This window comes from Macrosteles quadrilineatus, unplaced genomic scaffold (assembly GCF_028750875.1).
Source record: "Macrosteles quadrilineatus isolate MER2022 unplaced genomic scaffold, UCM_ALF_1.0 Scaffold_2__2_contigs__length_208266976, whole genome shotgun sequence".
NCBI classification, from domain to species: Eukaryota; Metazoa; Arthropoda; class Insecta; order Hemiptera; family Cicadellidae; genus Macrosteles; species Macrosteles quadrilineatus.
This window is the reverse complement of record NW_026542595.1, coordinates 77,382,751-77,403,108: the sequence shown is the minus strand read 5'-3', so window position 1 is coordinate 77,403,108 and position 20,358 is coordinate 77,382,751. Positions and strand designations below refer to the sequence as shown.

Sequence of the window (20,358 nt, the reverse complement as noted above, 5' to 3'; positions counted from 1 at the left end):
GGTTGAATGAGACAGTAGGGTATATTATATCATATATGTATCAATTATATTCAATCTCTCTTTATAAACAATTTGCTGTTTTAATACGACTAGATTTTAATCAGACGATTTCTTGAGGAGGTGTCCTGATTTATCGTTGGATATTAAACCGCAACTAGGGTTAAAATAAATAAATGCATTTATCAAACTAACTAGGATGCCTAAAATCCTGAATATTAAATAAAAGTTAAAATACGTGTTATTTGTCAAGGCTCAGAGCTATCAGCTATTTAGATATGCAAACGGTGATGACATAGAAATCTTGTTGTGTAAGTGCACGTCATATTATGTTTTTAATCGTTAAAGATTTTTTTAGGAAGTTTGAAGAGTTGATGGACCTTTGCGTTGGTAAACGTTATTTTGTGACTCAAATCTCTCTAAACTGATTATACCAATATAAGACAGAAAAGAGCCAATCAACTACAAGATATTTCAACACAAGAGTTCATCATTGTAGTACGGTGGTTGCTAGCTAGATAAAACAGAAAAATAAAACACATTTCAGTTTTGATGGAATCTGGAAAAAAAGAATAGGAAGTTTAATGATGAAAACTTATGTAATGGAAAACCTAATTAATGACCCTAATCTAATCTTGTATATGGGTCGCTCTACAATGAATGTAAACATTAACAGTTTCATAGCAACACAACAGCTACTAGTAATTTCACAAACTTTAGACAGTCCATTTGACATATATGCCTTAACATAAAATTATTAAATCCTTTAACAACTATCGAACTAAGTTGAGTCGCTCTTAATAGTTAAAAGATTTAAATTTAAATTTGGAAAGAGGCCCTTATAAAAAGATAACTCTCAAACATAAAACTAATTATTTTAGATGGAAAAGGTTAGGCTTCGCACAACTTTTAAGACTTGTTGCATTTAAATAATTCTAAAACTACTGCAACAATTTTTCTACCTTTGTATTTTGAAATTTCTTAAAAAAAAAAGAAAAAAAAGAACAATTTAGGTTTAATATTCAACTAATCTAGGTAATCTTACCAGTTAACTACTTTATAAGCCATCGCTTCCTAAACTTAAGGAAGTTTTCAATAATCTGACTAATATTATAAATGTGAAAGTTTGTGGGTTTGTTAGTTTGTTTGTGTGTTTGAAAGTCAATCACGCATAAACCACTGGATGGATTGGGCTGAAATTTCGCATGATGATAGCTCACATTCTCGATTAACATATAGTCATATTCTTATCTCAAAAATCCCTTAAGTTACAAGATTTACCAACAGGGTGCAGCACTATTTTTTTTGCATTACGCAATAAGAACTGTCAAAGCAGGATTGTTTACAGTTATGTTTATGTTTTTAATGTCATTAATAATTTGTGATTTTTAAAATTTGTAATACTTAATTTTTTTTATTGTTTAGGTGAAGAGGTGGAACATTATGGCTATGGTAGATGTGTAATACCATAGTATACCGTCAATTTAAAGAAGCAAATTTTATCAAACTTTGTCCTCCCCCATTGCAAACGCAAAGCTTGAGTATAACTGCAATAAGCAATTTAAACTTATATGCCAACCCCGTACGAAGGACGGGTACTCTGCTAGTAACTAATATTCTTGAGATACAGAAATTGTTTTGTCATGCTACACACTATTATTCCGTCGCAGTGTTTATCATTTTACAATGTATATGTTAATTGTTAGGCGATTATAAACTTGGTGAAGCAATGAATAAGCTTTTCAGTTGTATTCAAACTGGTGTGTTGAGATAGGCGAGATTCCAAACGGTTTACATTATAACGAAAACTCTGAACACAGGGTTTGTGTGTATGGATGGATGAACACTTAAACAGTATAGGAATACAATGATATTGTTACAATATATCTTCTTCTTTCTAGTAAATATGTGTTTAATCTGATGCAAATAGATCTGGTACAACTATGCATGTATTTAGTTACTATACATTTATTCTTTGTTAATGGGAAAGTAATGTGAAACAACATGTTCTGTTAAAGATAATCCTATTAATGCTTACCAATGTCGTAAATAAAATTTCACTAAACCTTTCGTATTGTTTTACAGACTTTGTTATCTACAAATAATAATCTACAACACACAAGTTGAAAACTGTCTTCTTAACCTCAGTTATTTGATTTCAGCCGGGGCACTATAGAGTGCACATTAGTGGCTGGGTTGAGTTAGTTAATCATACTTATATCACAACTCATTCTGGAATTACCTAAGAGTATAAATAAACATATAAACAAATAATCAATCCTTTAACAAAAACTATCAAACTATCTTATCCCATCTGACTTACTCATGGCCACTCTGTATGTTATTAGAAATTTATGGAGCTATCAAATAATGAATTTTCAGTCATCAGTGATTTAAGATGGAGACGCCACTATGTGCGTATTTTTACCCTAATATGAGTGAAGGATGAGTGGCGCGATCTTGTAGTCTTGTTAGTGACTGAGGCTATTAATTAACAGCTGTGTCTAAGAAACATGTCGCCTTAGACACAGCTGTTAATTAATAGTTCATACAGCCAATGGCAACTAACGTACCTACAATTTACAGTGGAATCCGAACCATATTTTTCCTTGTAGTTAACAAATTGGTCTAATTTTCAGGATAGTACTGCGGATAGTCATATTAATCACTAGTTTGGACGTTAATCCACACCAGGGAGCATCACATCTACAGCGTATGCCTATAGAAATCAACAATTCGTGACCCCCTAGTAGCTGGATTACAGGACGACGCCACCCTCTATATATAATTATAATCGTAATACAAAAATATAATCGGATACTGTTATATTTATAACATTAATACGCCGAGGTAAGTTTTGCATTTTATATTAGGAATAGAACTGTAATAAATCATTAGTAAATTTGACAATACCACAATAAAAGTTAAGAACTTTAACTTTGAACATTGTTTCGAAACCATATACAGCCCGGAGGCCGGAAAGTTAAGCTTTGATGATTTGGAATTCCAGGGATTGGTGTATTGGTATGGTTTTGGTTTGGTTTCGGTTTGGCCACAGTCGGCTATAACTTGTGACAAAGTCAAGTATTTGACCCTCCACCTCTGATCCGAAGAGTAAAATATTTTCTTATTACAAAGCTTAATAGTTAGATCAAGAATTTATAGCAAAGTTTAAATTTTATAATACAAATGTTTGTGGAATAACAATTATTAAATTGACCATAAGTTTAAATTTAATATTTTAGTACGTCTTCATTCATGGTAGTGCAGTCATTATCTGATGGTTAAAATGTTTTTACGGGTTCAACACGACGTTTGAATTGTGAAATCGATTCCTAGTAGCGCAGCTTTATCTTGTTAGGCTAGTTATATCAGTTGACCAAGCTTCAAGCCTAAATTCAAAGCCTGTGAAAACTAGCAGTACAAAGGTTCAATAGAGGCAGTGTGTTATTATTAACTACGCATCAATCAAGTAACTTTGACAGAGATTTCTAAGGACACATTACTGACTCTCAATTCAATCAGGGATCATCAATCAAGTACAACCTTTCACAACTAAAGCTAGACACATTCAAGCAAATGGAAAGAACATTTTTATACTGAAAGTATTAAATTTAAAGTTATACCTATATAATAAATAATTTGTAATTGGTTTAACAACTTTTAGAAGAAATTATTAAATATTAAACAATACAATTTCAACAAATAATCTTAAAACTAAATACAATATGAAGATTCAAGTAAACTTATTGTAGTTGTCAATTTTTAGTTGTCAAATTATGTAATATAAACAATAATCGTTTAAACAAAACATTTTATTATTTTGTTGTTGTTATACAGGGTGTCTCAGACCACCCGGCCGGCTTGTATAGCTCCAATATGAAAGCAAATGGAAACCTAATTGCAACTGGAACCCCCTATTTTGACCCCAAGGAATTCAGCTAAATTATTTTCAACCCCAAAAAAGCACCCCAAAGGGCAGATTTTGGGGGGTGGGGGTGGTTTTTGGGAAATTTTCAAATGTAAAGGGGGGTCGTGTTATACCTCTTTTTAAAGGTCCTTTAGTCCTGAGTATTTTAGTGGAAAAAGATTTAAATTATCTTCATCCCTATTTACAGGGTGTTCAAAAACGTACAAAAAATAGACCTTTGAACTACTTTTCACTGTAAAGAGGTGGAATTTTGTGGGGGGTTCAAATTTTGATAACACTTTAATTAATAAATGAGCTTTCAAAAAACTCTGGTTTCAACCCTTTTGCTATCTTTTTACTTATGTTACGCATTTTCAAACTTTTTGAAGTTTCAAAAGCTGTTATCTCAAAAATTTCAAATGGCAACATGGGTTTCATTACAAACCACATTGTAGCCCTTAAAATTTGCTATAATTTTTGTATTAAATGTTTTTTGGTATCTTCATTGGTTAAAGAGATATAGCAAAATTAGTGTATTTTAATGTTTTATTAAATGGAATTCAAAGTGTTTGCTGTTGTAAGTGTACACGTCTAGGTCTCAATTAAAACTAATTATGTTAAAAATTTAAAATACTACCCAGATTGTTAAACTTTGGAGGATTAATAAAGAAAAAAAACACAACTGCAAATATTCTTAGTTATTTTACAATTACAAAGTTCTAATTGCTTTGAATGAATACTGTCTATAAATGCTACTGGTAAATAAAAAAAAATCATCACGAAATCAATGAGCGTGTGCGTGAAACTGGTCACGTTTGATAAGATAAAACAAATTATAAGGAACTTACTGGATCTGTAAAAGAGGTGAATGCACCTGCGGTAGTAAAATAGCAATACAGTACCATAATAGTGGAGAAGAAGTACTACGTGCATAAACAGAGTTGGGGTTTGCATGGAACAAAATGGAAGGCAATTTAAGCATTTGTAGAAGTCCATCGGTATGTAGGCTATTAATGCTGATTCAAACAAATTATTCATTCAAAGCACTATTAGAGCCATGAAATTGTAAAATAACTAAGAATATTTGCAGTTGTGTTCTTTCCTTTATCAATCTTCCAAGATCAACAATCTGAGTACTATTTTATTTTTTTAGACAAGATATTGTTTTAATTGAGACCTAGTGGTGTACATTTGCAACAGCAAACACTTTGAATACCATTTAATAAAACATTAAAATACACTAATTTCGTTATATCTCTTTAACCAATGAAGATACCAAAAAACATTAAATACAAAAGTTATAGCAAACTTTAAGGGCTACAATGTGGTTTGTAATGAAACCCATGTTGCCATTTGAAATTTTTGAGATAACAGCTTTTGAAACTTCAAAAAGTTTGAAAATGCGTAACATAAGTAAAAAGATAGCAAAAGGGTTGAAACCAGAGTTTTTTGAAAGCTCATTTATTAATTAAAGTGTTATCAAAATTTGAACCCCCCACGAAATTCCACCTCTTTACAGTGAAAAGTAGTTCAAAGGTCTATTTTTTGTACGTTTTTGAACACCCTGTAAATAGGGATGAAGATAATTTAAATCTTTTTCCACTAAAATACTCAGGACTAAAGGACCTTTAAAAAGAGGTATAACACGACCCCCCTTTACATTTGAAAATTTCCCAAAAACCACCCCCACCCCCCAAAATCTGCCCTTTGGGGTGCTTTTTTGGGGTTGAAAATAATTTAGCTGAATTCCTTGGGGTCAAAATAGGGGGTTCCAGTTGCAATTAGGTTTCCATTTGCTTTCATATTGGAGCTATACAAGCCGGCCGGGTGTATAAATCTGAGCTAATATGTTCTATGTTTATATGTGTGTATAATGAAGAAAATCGTGGAAGTACTTATGGGCCGAGAAGGTAGCTCCGTTTTGAAACACGGAACACTGATACCTTGGTATTGGATCCATAAAATTTTTAAATGATAAATCCTAATCAAGTTGTGACAAAAGGTAACACATTTAACCAATATTTTCAATTCACGTTCTCATAGTCAGAACTTCAATTAGATAATAAATTATTTTTTTATTTTAATATTTCACATATTTATCTTTCTTCTAAATTCAGGTTATAATTAGTAAATATGTGAGTTATATTGTTCAAATCCGCTAAATTTCATAGCCACCGCAGAATTTTATTAGAAAGAAGCAAAGTTCAGTCGTGGTTAACAAGTAAACAAAAAGACCAAATTTATCGGCAAAGGCTGTTTCGTAACCATACTGCCCAAAGGCAAGAAAGTTAAGCTTTTGAAATTCGAAATCCAGAAATTGGGCGAATTAGTTGAGCTTTGGTTTTTTACCAAAATGTGAAGACTTTGTCTCTTTAACTTTGAACTTTATAGAGCTTAATATTGTTTGCTACAAAACTTGATAGTTAGAGTTATAATTACATAACCGTTCTAAGATTGTTTTATTCTGTCTATATATATACTCTACGGAAATATCGTTATCAAATTAACCAAAAATGATGATTAAATAATAATCACGTCGTAATCAAATTCATGACTGAAGAAATTCAATAGTTTTGCAGGATTTTAAATTAAATTTAGGAAAGTTTTACAGGATTAAATTTAGTCTACATTTCCTACAGTAGATATTAATTTTGATTAAATAAGTTCATTAGATGTATGTGTTGATTTGAACTTTTGTACTTAGCCATAGAGAAGAAAGGTACAGAGAAAACACTCAATGGTACACTTAAGTAGTGTCTAGTGCTAGTGCTGGTGTCTAGGGCAAAGTCCAAAACTACCCCCTCGCTCTACAACGCTCACGGTGGATGAAGACCCTGTGCCCAGTGCGATGGAAATTTCCGCACAGTGCTTACCGTTTGGTCTCTTTCTAGCTCGTCACAAGTATATTTCTGGCACAGCATATCACACGGTAGGCCTAAAATCGTTGCTTTTACATAAGTTATCTGTGGTAAAGCCAACCTTGTTAACAGCATAACCCAGCGAGTACATTATTGGAATAACGATTTTTATTACAGTTTATAAAGCCAGTTGTTTCCCAATGATTCAATCTGTACTCATTTTTGGGTAGGTAAACTTATATTCTTGAAGTTGGCAGCACTGGAATAACTGTTTTCCTGGTTACAAAGTTGTTATTCTGAAAGGCAGATCCCAGCACATGATTTTGGCTGCTTCCGCATATTGTATTCATTTTGGGAATTTGTTGTGGTAATATATGAACTTATATAGTATGGGAAAATTTCTGTGGTTGGGAATGAAAGGGATAAAGTTAATTTATGCATTTTGAAATCAAAAGTGAAATTGTGAACATCAATCACAGATACATATTAGTCAACAAACCATACTCTTTGTGTATTGTTCACTTAAACAAAGGTATAAATAATTAATAATTTTGTGACTGATTTTTGAAAGCCCTATCAAAACAACTTATCATAAACTTTCTTTCGATGAACTGCGTTAATTATGCTTTGAGTAACTAGTTTCTTGTCATGAAAGATGTTATTACAGTAAAGTGTCACTCCAGCAATATCAACATGTAGTTTGCAATGTAAACAAGGAGGGTGTGCGACAAAACATTGTACTGTACAACCACGGGGTCTACACAATTACAGGATAATGTATATTATTAACGAATCCATTAAATAATTAATGTACATTACATAAAAATAATCAAAAATATACATCAGTGGCAATTAAAATTTTTAAACAACATTCCATGAGTGAAATCAATACAAAAATACATTATATTTCCATTTTATAAGAATTAACAACAAGTACATTTATAATTTAATTTCATTTATATATATATATATATATATATATATATATATTAAAATGGTATATTATTGTGTATGTATTCTAAAAAAGCAGCCTAATCATGATTCTAAAAGACTAAGTTAGTCTCTAGTTGAGAGATTAAGTTTAGCTTACTGACAGTGAATGGATCTCTAAATATCTGGAACTACTAAGTCTGCCATTGACAGGTGTTGAGTCTATTGCAGGATACAACAAACTATTCCTAAGTAATTAATATACAACATGTTTTCCTACAGTTACCTGACAAAGTGGGCTTTCTTGCACTGAACATAGCACGCAAAGTAGCAGATTCCTGCATTTACTTACTTTCCCGCACTCATTTGACTTTATCGCCCTCATTTTATTCTCCGCCCTCGAGTATTTCAACCAAACAACATAAAATTGTGATATTCCCATCCCAATCCATAAAATAACGAAAAATTGAATTTTCTAAAAACGGATTGAACGATTTTTGTTATAATTTAGTGTTATAGTTATTTTAACTCTAAACAAAGCTGTACATATCCAAATTATGTAAAAATTACAGTTCAAAAGTTATTGCAACCATGTGGGGAACACTTGGGGCTGTAAAAATGAACGCGTAAATTATGTAAAAATAAAAACCTCTTCCTCATAGATAAAGAGAGAGTCGAGTTGGTTCGACTCAGTGAAAAACGATGTCCTTAATTAGGTGGAGCACGACTGCATGTGCAGAACAAGCTTTTCTCGTAATGTTATCTGGGTACTTACGTATTATACGGAGGCCACTTATTTTACAGCGCGCAGCGGCGGTTAGGTTAGGTTGGGTTATCATAAGTTTTTATGACTCATCTCGTATAGTTCGATTCATAACGAAACTAGGAAAGTTCTACAAACATATTTATGATAACCCAACTTAACCCAACCGCCGCAGCGCGCTGTAAAATAAGTGGCCTCCGTATAATACGTAAGTACCGTTATCTGTTACGTTGTTATTTCTCCGGGTGCTTTAAAAGTGCATTATCGCAAGGATATTTGTTATGTACTGGTACTACAAGAAACATCAGTTACTATTATATGTGTCCCTTCTCCTAAAAGTTTGAAGTAGTTATATTACTAGGGTGTATTACTGTCATAAATAACTGAAAATAATAATAATGTACTTAAGTTTAAGCAAATTTATTATGAAGTATTTGCATTGTTCATACCAGTCTTATACCAGAAATAGTGGGTGTTAAGTTATAACATGGTTTTATAAAACATTCTAAATCTTGTCATAAACCTTTTAAAGCACAATAGTTTTGAAAAACTGTTAATTTAAAAAAATTAAATTAAAAGATCTAGCAATTTTATTGTTTTTTTTACAGTAATGGACAACACTTATTTCCTGTTTAAAAGGATTGCCCTTTCGTATATTTGTAGGGAGATATTTCAGTTATTATCATACAAAATTAGAGAGTAAGATAAACATAATAAACTTTTAATACAAGAGTCAGAAATAAATATACCAAAAATTTTCTTTCGATAATCCAGATATTTGTTGTAGATAGTTTTCTATTTATGTTCACTTGCAGTTTGTTGAATAAATAAATATGTCTTTATAACTAATCTGTTCTATGAAATTTTCTATGAAAGCCCTCTATTATCCCGAAAATCACACAATCCACATTATATTATCTGAACCCCCAGGCTATGACGCCACAGCACAGTACTAACATTTCCAAAAGATTTAATTTCTTTAAGTTGACACAATTTCTAAATGAAATTTATTCCATAGCGATGCGGACGTGGAGAATACCTTAGATAATCATTTGATGGGTCTAATGTATTGATTTAGAACAAAACTTATATATAATATAATATAACTTATTGCTATATTCAATCTCATTATTTTATCAATGCAGGTATTGCTACGGTAAAATAACTATAGTTATTTTAGTTATAGTTTTAGATATAAAACTATAGTTATATATTATTAGAACCGCTGGGAAATATAGATATTTTCCAGCGGTTCTAATAATTTCTTTTTAAATTTCTTTTTAAACTGTTGATAATTCATGAAAAATAGTGGAAATTCGTTATGAGCTGACCGAGATACTTCGAATCATAAAGGTTTTAAATAATAAAATTCGTATTGTTGGTTGGGTACGTTTTAGATAAGAACTAAGAGCTACTTAGATATGCAAAAAGTGCCGCGAAAGTAACCTTTTTCTGCAAGTCATTAGGGCCAATCCGTTCAAAGCAAGATTGTACATTATGTACGAACGTGCTTTAAACCGTTATCTTCTTAAAAGCTAAGTTTAATGCGACTATTGTATAACAATAAAAGAATTAATAAATAAATATTATAATAAAAATAAATGTGAATTGGCAAAACCCTTTTACCAGGTAGTTAATACTTTCCGTGATTTTCTTTGCTCTAATTATAACTTTTATTTTTTTTCGGTATCAGCAGTAAAAACTCACTTATTTAAGCGATTTTACAACACTGACATTCAAACTAGTGATCAATTTTGCAAAAATAAGTTAATGATTTTATGATAGTGAAATATCTAATACTTACGTAAACAGCAACTTCCCCCAATTCCTTAATCTTTCTTATTGTTTATTATTATCCACTCTTACATTTCTTTCTGTAATTTAGAAACCTTATAATTCAGTCAGTTAAATCTAATAATAAGGTATTTTGTCATATAATATTATACTAACAAATTGTTCCTGTTATGTTGGGAAGATTGAAGTAGATCCTAAGGGCCAAGAGACCGATGTGGCTAAGCGACACTTTGTGCCTCAAATCTCTCTAAACTGATTGCCAATATTGGACAGAAAAGAACCAATCACCTACAAGATATTTCAACATGGCAAGGGCTCATCATTGTACTATGGTGTATTTTAGGACGATTTTCAAGTGAACCTGGTTATTAATTTGCAATATAAGTATCAACAAGACAAATTGTTTAATGTTATCTTTAAAACTAACGAAATATTATAGCAGTCAAAGGCCAATGCATATTCGTATGTAATATATTTTACAACACGAACACTAATTCCTATCTTTGGCTCCAAAAAGTAATAGATATATTTTTAAAATTTATCTCAGGAAGACAAATCTAAAATTGTACATTTGTAAGTAATATGTATTATATTCATGTCAATTTATTGATTTTATGTCACTTTAAACAATTAAAAGTAGAACCGTGCTGTTTTTTCGCTAACTACTATCATTGACTTTATATCTCTACACTGTGTAGAGATATAAAGTCAATGCTACTATCATTGACTTTATAGTGTAGAGATATAAAGTCAATGCTACTTTTACCTAAATTATTACTACCGAGCTAGGGACTGCCATTAACGTTCCTTTTACTTCACACACAACCCTTTTAATGATTTGAATTGAAAGAAACGGGGTTCTTTGTGGAGTTGAAGCCAAGGTTGGTTGGTAATTTGATTTAAGATAAAATCTTGTTAAATTAGGCTATTAGGCTTAGTATTCATGCTTTTTATGCATTATTTTCTTATTTTAAAATAGTTTAACGCAAAGTATGAAATGATATATTTTCGTAAACACACGCTCCATAATATTTGGTCATTGTCTGAGCAATTTATGTATCTCATCTGAACTTACAGTGATTTAAACAATACGAAAAACGATTCTAGACTCAGGATGAGGATAATCAGCATTAATCAACGAAGATATGTGTTAACATTACACATTCCTACTGAAAAGTAAGCAATTTATTTGATTCAATAATCAATTTCATGTCATTTATTTAATTCGATTTTGAAAGTTTTGAAAGTCTTATGTTAATCTATGAATATTGAATGTCATGTATTCCATTTGCTCTGACATTGTTTTGTATAGCTGAAATTCAACGTGGCACAGAATAGTATGTTCTTTTAAATCAATGTTATATATAGATTTTTAAATTGGAAGAAAATAAGCTAACACGATTGACAATTTTACAAACTACTATTACTGATTTATTGAGTTTTAAAACACAACAGTCATTGATCATACTCTTTTTGTCTCATAATTGAGTCGCAAACCATACAATACTGCAAAGGAGGCAGTAGCAATTTGTGGAAGTTTTAATTATGTTAATTTCGAACGATCAAATACACGAAGGGAGAAAACCAAGTTGCTCAGTTAATTCAAAAAGTTTCCTAACTTGAATTAATTATTTAACAATCCAATAGAGTCTTTGTTATACGCAATTAGTATAAAAATCTCTAACGAAGTGTTTAATTAGTTTAGAAAACAGAAGGCGCCGTGACCATTTTTGATTTTTTAAATGTATCGACAGTGTAAGGGAAAGCTAGTGAGGTCGTTTGAAATCGTAAAAATTCAATCTTGTATTTGAAATCGTGATCATTTGCTCATTATGTCTGGTACAATAACGATTATATTAAACTTTTGTATTCGTCGTCCGTAGTGGGTATTTGTTCTACAAATCCAGATTTTTTGCTTGTTCTATTGTTAATTGTGTTAATTATCACCCTTTCAGTATTAATTTCTCCGCTTTTAAAGCAAAGTGAGAAGGGATAATATCGTGATGTTTTAGTGAAAAGGATCTTTAAAGTACTTCAAAACATCTAAATTTCTGACAGAATTTAAAGGGTGCAATAGTTTACTATAACATGGACATAATAAAGTTTTATTAACACGTAATGAAATTAATTGCACTTTAAGTTTTCATTGTTATCTATTGAGTTTTTTCTTGGCTGTTTTCACATATTTCTATAGTACGAGTAGTTTAAGTAAATTATATGTTTTTACAGTAGTTTTGTGAATCAATCAACCATTTTCTTGCATTGATTTGTCACTGAAGTCTTAGCAAAAACAAATCCAACTGACAAGAAGTGGTTTCTCCCTGTGTGAAAGGTCAGAAGATAAGTTTACAATACAACTTCTCTTGGGCCAGAGAGCAAATTGTTTGAGAAACTGACTGGAATTGAGACTTAGCAGATGTCTGAAGCACTCTTGATCTAAGTCGTTCTCGTTCAAAGTGCTTTGAGTTCTGCCAAATTTCAGTAAATCATAAAACATTTTTATCAAATGCATCAGTAAAATGTAATTGAATAAATAATAGGAAATGGTATAATAGTGTAGCAAAGAACATGTATAGCTTTTTCTGAGTAAAATGAGCCTTTTACCTAGTTTATTAAAGTTTGTATCAAAATTGGTACTTCCTGTTAAAGGGAACATTAATTATTATCGATGATTTTTTTCTCGATATATCGATGTTTTTGTTTTCCGATCCATTACAAATTGACAACATAGTCATTCTAATATTAAAAATGAAAGTTTGTGTGTTTGAAGTTCAATCAAGCATTAACTACTGGCCAGTTTGGGGTGAAATTTGGTATGACAATAGCTCACATTCCCGATTAACATATTCTTATCTCAAAAATCCTTACGGGCTCCGCCCCAGTGGCTCTAGAGATTCCCATGTTAACCTTATGAGTATTCATATTTAATAGGAATGAAAGAGTTTTACCACTGTTTCAACTACACAAAATGGTTATATGATATTCAATGGCAGTAAAAGATTATAAGGTTTACCAACAGGGTGCAGCACTATTAATTATTTTTAAATTTATTACAACAGCTAATTTGAAATGAGCAGCAACAAAAAGCTGTGAGAAATTACTTTTTTTGTTAAGTGCAGTAGTAGAGCATTATGGCTATGGTATATGTGCCATACTATAGTATACCGTAAATTATTATAAACCACATTTTCTTAAAACGTGTCCTCTCCCATTGCAAACGCAAAGCACGATACAATAAGAATTTTATACTTATACGCCAACCCCGTACGAAGGACGGGTATTCTGCTAGTGATTACTAAATGAGCTAGGGACTTGTTTTAACTATTTTTTTATTTGTTAAACAATAGTTTTAAAATTTGAAAAATGTAGCAAGACTGTCCTGGAGGTTTACAAATATCTTAAATATGATCATTTCTTAGTAATTCTTTATAAAACATGCTTACCCCAATACCGCTTGTGAGCTAGGTACCCCTTATTGACGAGTGTTTTGATTGCTGAGAAAACTAGTGTTACGTAGCTTAACGTATCTACATTCTCCTTCCAGAAGATGTATACTAAATTTAAAAAAATCCATACGGCGTTTTAACCACGTTACTAGTTTACAGAATATAAATAATGTACATTTTCAAATGACTACAACTGTAACATTTTCAAATGACTATTGTATCATTAAAAAATTATGATTGTGTAGTGTACAAATAATGTCAATCTAAATAAACACATTAAACATAACGTAAATACACGAATAAGACCAATGGTACAATCTAACTTGCTTGAAATTCTAGTGTTCAGTATAACCGGATCTGCACATAGGAGTTAACTATTCTCCCTCAGTCCTGTAATATTGACTGCGTGTCTCTAATTATATGGACTACCCTTCAATTTACCTTAGTTTCCTTTTATTTCAAAATGTTATTCACTACGTAATTTTCAATACTTCTGTATTTATGTATTGTATTTGACAATACTAACTAACTTTATTTTAGTAATAAACTAGGGATACAAACTTTTGTAAAATACAGTTAGATCTATGTTTAGTTAGTTGTCTGTAAAAAAGAGCATTTTTATTTTTATATTGTTTTTTAACAAAGTTAAAGTTGTTAGTACCTTTATAAGAGATAAGTACCATTATTCAATGGTAACCCACAGAATGATTGTATTTATCTCTTGAATGTTATGCCAGTTTGAAAACTATTCGTAATTGACACAAAAATACGATAACTTAAATTTATTGTGATTTTAAATCTAATAATACCAATAACAGTATTTAATTTGATTTTGATTTTCATAGTTTCTAAATATTGGTTAAAAACTTATTAAATATAAAACGCAATTTATATTTCATTAATTGTAGTTTTATGTAGTCTTCCTATACTATGTTTTTTGTACAAGAGTGTAGCATAACAGTTCCTGTAATTCAATTTTTACTCGTACATACGCTCTAATAAAATATTGCATTAAAGTAATTTTATATCCTAGTTTCTATTGGTCATACAGCATTAGATAGATGTAATTTGTATTGAAAAAAAATTTAGATCATAATTAGAAAATATAATTTGTATTCTTTAACCGTTTAACGATTGCAATAGAATATTGCAGTAACAAATCTCTTTTAAACGACACTAAATCACCTAGGTCATGGGACTTGAATATCTGTTTGAAACTTGAACGTTTCTTATAACCACACACTCATACTAATGCAGTTTGTTATAAGAATTATGCTTTTCCTGAGAACCCTAACAGTAATATAATTATTGTTTATTTAATGTTTAAAAATATCTGTGTTCAAACAGGTTTCTTCATATGAATTAGGTGTTATTTCCTTTGACTGAATTTATAAAACTCTACAAAATATTAGGTTTCTATCATATAATTTTATAAGTATTCTCTTTATTAAGTTGCGGTTAAACCTTCTCTTTAACGCCATTAATTAAAAAACGTGAGAGACTAAAATGTCAATGACTTTTATCTAGTCTCTATGAAACTGGCAAAGACTTATACCACTGACAACCTCATTGAATAGAAAATCTTTTATTTTATATTATGTGACAGTAATAGTAAATATTTTATGAGTATTATACAATACAGATCAAATTAAAAAGTTTTGACAGCTTGAGAATTATAAATTTAAAATAAGGAATATAAAAAAAATCTGTTTGGAATCTAGTTTATTTGTTACAAATATCTGATGGAATGTGCAGAGAAATACATTCTATTACAATATGTAAATGTATTTTCCCCGCTGTTTTGTCATAAAAACTAGTGAATGATTAAAACATTTCTCATAAGATTTCGGACTGATAAAAATTTGTTATTGTGCTTGTCTCTTTTGCATTTGGATTTTTTTCTCTCGGAGAATACATTGCGCAGAATATTTTTAATCATGATAAAGGTTTTGAAAACTTTAAATCAAAACCTGTTCAATCCAAAACATTAAATATATAGAAATTATGTTTTCAAGACAATACAATGTTGAGAAATACCCGTGTTGTTACATCCAGTTCTGGATATTTATTGAGTATGTGCAAATGCATCTGTATTCATGACAACCACGTCTTTTACTTTACATTCCATGTTTACATGTGCCAAGTATTACATGTATGTTATGTACTATGTATATGAATACATGACCAATATTTTATAATGCACTGCAAACTTCGTAGGCCTACTTTATTCTGTTGACTAGTTTTTAAGTTTCATACGGATCAAAAAGATATCCATTGGCTAAAACTACGAGCGTTTTTCATACAGTTCTGGGATTAAAATCACATAAATAATTATTCTTTTGATTTTTATAACTGGTTTTCATATGTTGGAAATTGAATTTGTACGATTAATACGAATGAAATATTTTCTATTTTACTAGAATTATAATCTCTCTCGCCATAGATCTTCATGCTCAGTTAAGAATACTGGCAGAGAAATATGAAGAGGAAGCTATTGCTGAAATTTTACCAAATTTAGTGATACTCTTAAATAAATATGACACTTGCTTAAATCAAAACCACGACCTTGTTAGCAACATACAAAACTTAACAGAAGACTTCAAACATTTGGAAAAACAATATCTTGAAGAGAAGGAGAAGAGAAAACTAGCTCTGGAAACGTCAATCAGCAACGAAGACCTTCTAGAAAATGAATTAAGTAATTATAAAACTGAGGTGATAACACTACGGAAAATCAAATGCAGCTTAGAAGAGAAGCTACGTCGGAATGAGGACAGGGTTACGCACGCCAGTACACAAACAGTTACTGTTGAGCTAATACCCGAGACACCTGGACGTAAAGCCATTAGTGAAGTTAACAATAATACAATTCACCACTCTTCAAACACAAAATGTTCACTGTGTAAAGCTACACAAGAAAACACACACCAGTTAATGACAAATATTAATAGATTGAACGAGGATAGGGACTGTTTGCATACAAAACTAAAGGAATTCGAACTTAAGTTGAAGGATAAACAAGATGAATATGACTATATATTAACTCGACTGAAAGAAGAGGAGATTAGGAAAACTCGTGTCATATCACAACAAATTAATATAGAAAATCCACAGACACCTTTACGTCGTCCCCTTGAAAAACAATCAGCAGAGAATGAACAGCTACGTTCAACTACGAATAAAACCCCATTAAAAAAGTCGAAAACAAGTAAACCTAAGGTGTTAAAACGTCTTGAAACCAACAAAAGGCGAACAGAAACTAATAACAAGCAATACAAACAATGGCATAAAATGACGGACACTGACATAGACACAGCACTCAAGAGTCTAAATCTGATACCGGACAACCTGTTGCTACTGCCACCTGCGGTAAGCCACCTAATTAAGAACCAGGACGATATAGAAGTCTTAAGAGAAACCTGTAACGGCATTAAACTAAATAAATATGACTTTGTTGCCTGTGTTGTAAATGGAAGGCAAAATGAAGCAGATGAAGGAGGCAATCACTGGTCTCTCTTGGTTACTAAAAAGCAAGAAAGTCAGAACCACAAGGATATCTCCTACCACTGGGACTCAGCGGGTGGTATTAACACCTCTGAAGCAAAGCGCTTGGCTGCAAAATTGAGCAATTTCATGTCCAACAGAAATGACGATGTCGGCAATGGCAACAAAAGAAGTGACGAGGTTCATCTTGTGAATGTCCCGTGTCGACAGCAGAGCGGCGGAGTAGAGTGTGGTGCATATGCAGTACATAACGCCGAGTTAGTATGCTCCCTTGTGGCAAACAACTTGCCCCTGATCGATAAGGACTTTTTCATGCAGGATTTCTCCATCGATGCTATTTACAAAAACACTAGGACACCGGACTTGACTAAAACGTTTGCCAATAATACGTCAAAGATTTCAAATAATAATACAATTTTTATAATAGGAGATAGTCACGCAAGGGATATGGCAGACAAAATGCAAAACATTTTGGGAAAGGATGTCGATGTTACAGCGAGTTGCTATCCTGGAGCGAGCATGTGTTTCGTGCTTGATAGACTAGAAGACCAACTCCAACGACGGTTTGTGGCGGCTGGAGACTATGTGGTTATAGTTGGTGGCACCAACAACACCAGCCCCGCGCACTACGCACAGGTGATGGACCGCCTTCGTGGTATCAAATCGTCAACCCAGGCGACTATCATCCTTACTGAGCTACCATACTTACCCAATCTACCAAAATGTCAAACTGACCAAATATCAGATTGTAACAAACTGCTTGCCTCATTATCACTACAGATTAGTGCACCCTACCTTTTTTTCTCACACGCATTACAATCGAGGCATTTTACAAGGAACGGGTCCCATTTAAATCATCATGGAAAAAACATGATGTGTGGAAAGATTTGTACATGGATAAAATACTTAATGGCTAGTGATACAAACATCGGAGAAAACAAAAATAATGCTACAAAAGCTTTAAATCAAAATGATTCACCACAGCTATTAGATGACGTTAAAAATACACCCTCGAACCCCATATATTCAAATATTGAGGTTGTCAATGGAAGGATGGAGAATGTCATTAAGAAGTTTAGAAGTGACAAATCTACAGCCTTCGTACATTGCATATCTTCAGATTTTGATGAGCCCCGACAAATGAGTGCCGATGTTGCGGTTGTCTTTAAAAAGTATTTTGGAAAACCATTAGCCTCACATCGCATCAACTCTTATCTTACATGTCAAACCGAAGACGGATCAGTTGTATATGGCTTATTGACCAAAGCAAGGTACAATGGAAAACCTACGGTTAGCGACTACGACTCAGCTTTCCTACAGCTCGTAGAAGATTTTCAAAAGAGGAAATTGAAGCAGTTGATTTGTCCACCCCTTGGATGTGTCCGTGACAATATACCCCTACATACCTTTATATCGAATCTAATCCAATTCCAAAAGTCTACTGGAGCTTTAATCAAGATAATTGCCTATAAGGAAAGTTCTACGCGATCGCTGAGAAATGGACTGGAATTTCAAGATTTTGTTAGTCAGATGAAGAGTTTGATTCAGAAGAAAACTGCTAACAAACCTCTTAGTCAAGATACTGATCTTTCGCCCAGATTCTCTTCATCTGAATTAAGCAGTAAATCCACACCCAGAGCAGAGAGAAACACTAGCCAGAATGCACAACAGTCGACAGTTCTACCTACACAGGCAGCATCACAAGGAAACTGCAATGAGGCTGCAGGACGTCACCAAGATCCTGTGCGTCTTCAAAATACAAGTGTCAGTGAAGTGCCTACGAGTGCATCAGTGTCCGAGGTTGTAAATGGCTTATTGTCTGATATGTGTGTGAGCGGTGTGACGTATGTAAATAGTTATAATCTTAGGTTTAATAATCCACTGCCTTGTCCTCTCACACCAACTTTAAACTAAAGCACAATGACAAAAAAAGTAATTTTGCTCCTCAGAACAACCTAAGACCTTTAAAATTGAATTACAACACAACTTTCAAAACAAAAAATACCAAACTATTTCAGAAAGGTTTTAACTTACCAAAGGGCAGCACAAAAACCAAACTAAATTATAAAAAAACTGCCAATGAAACAAATAAAAGTAACAACTATTTGAGATTCATGCATACCAATCTACAGTCTATCAGAAATAAAGTAGATGAGCTTGGTTTATTGTTGGATGAGTTTACATGCAGTGTGGTATTGGTTAACGAGCACTGGTGTTGTAATGAAGAGATTATTTTTTATACACCCCAAGGCTTTAAGTTGGCTGATGCTTATTGCAGGAATAACGATCCACACGGAGGCTCAGCCATTTTTATTCTCAAAGATTTACAATTTAACAAAATTGATGTTTCAAACCTGGCCCAAGATGGATTAATGGAAGCAGTATGTATAGAGCTGATAGATTATAAGGTGTTAGTAATATCATTGTACAGAAATCCTAGTTCTGATGTAAATAGCTTTTTAAGTTTACTAGATGCCTTGCTTGATTATGTTTGTGGGAAAAAAAATAATTATCAGATAGTTCTGGGAGGTGACTTCAATATTGACATCCTTAAAGAGAATATTACCAGTACTATGTTTCTTAATATCCTCAAGTCATACAATTTGTATTGTATAAATAAGGAGCCTACCAGAAATCTGAGCTGTCTGGATAACATAGCCACTAATTGTCATAAAACACAATTTAGGCAAGGAATTTGGCCCTACACTATTTCGGATCATTCAATTATTTGGTTTGAACTATTATTAAATACCTAACAAAAATTTAAATTAGACGAAATTTCCTATAGAAACCTAAAACAGATTAATTTGTTTGCTAGCTCATTGGCTAACACTGAATGGGATGAATTGTATTGTTCTCATGATGAAAACCTGGCATTTGATTTATTTCTAGATAAACTCCTTTTATTGTATGATTTATATTGTCCTAGAATAACAAAAAAATGTGTACCAGGAGCTAAAAGGGTTTCAAAGCGGTGGTTTAATAGCAGTCTGAAAGAACAGAGAAACACTTTAATTTTACTAAATGACTTGATAAAAATACCTAAGTACAGTAACGATAAGTTGAAAGAATTGTATCTTAAATTTAGGAAACAATACAGGTTAGCTATCACTGAGGCAAAAATTAAATACAACGACAGTTTAGTCACTAATGCAC

At 32.0% G+C, this 20,358-nt stretch overlaps 2 protein-coding genes across 2 annotated transcripts in view; one reads left to right on the top strand and one right to left on the bottom strand.

The window, feature by feature from the left end:
• Positions 1-20,358, bottom strand: part of LOC128985608 (helicostatins) — a 279,539-nt gene that overhangs the window by 229,016 nt on the left and 30,165 nt on the right. The window lies entirely within an intron of this gene.
• Positions 16,990-19,009, top strand: LOC128984454 (uncharacterized). The gene is made up of 3 exons (XM_054403774.1): positions 16,990-17,459; positions 17,742-17,857; positions 18,840-19,009. The coding sequence occupies exons 1-3, from the start codon at positions 16,990-16,992 to the stop codon at positions 19,007-19,009; spliced, it is 756 nt and encodes a 251-aa protein (XP_054259749.1).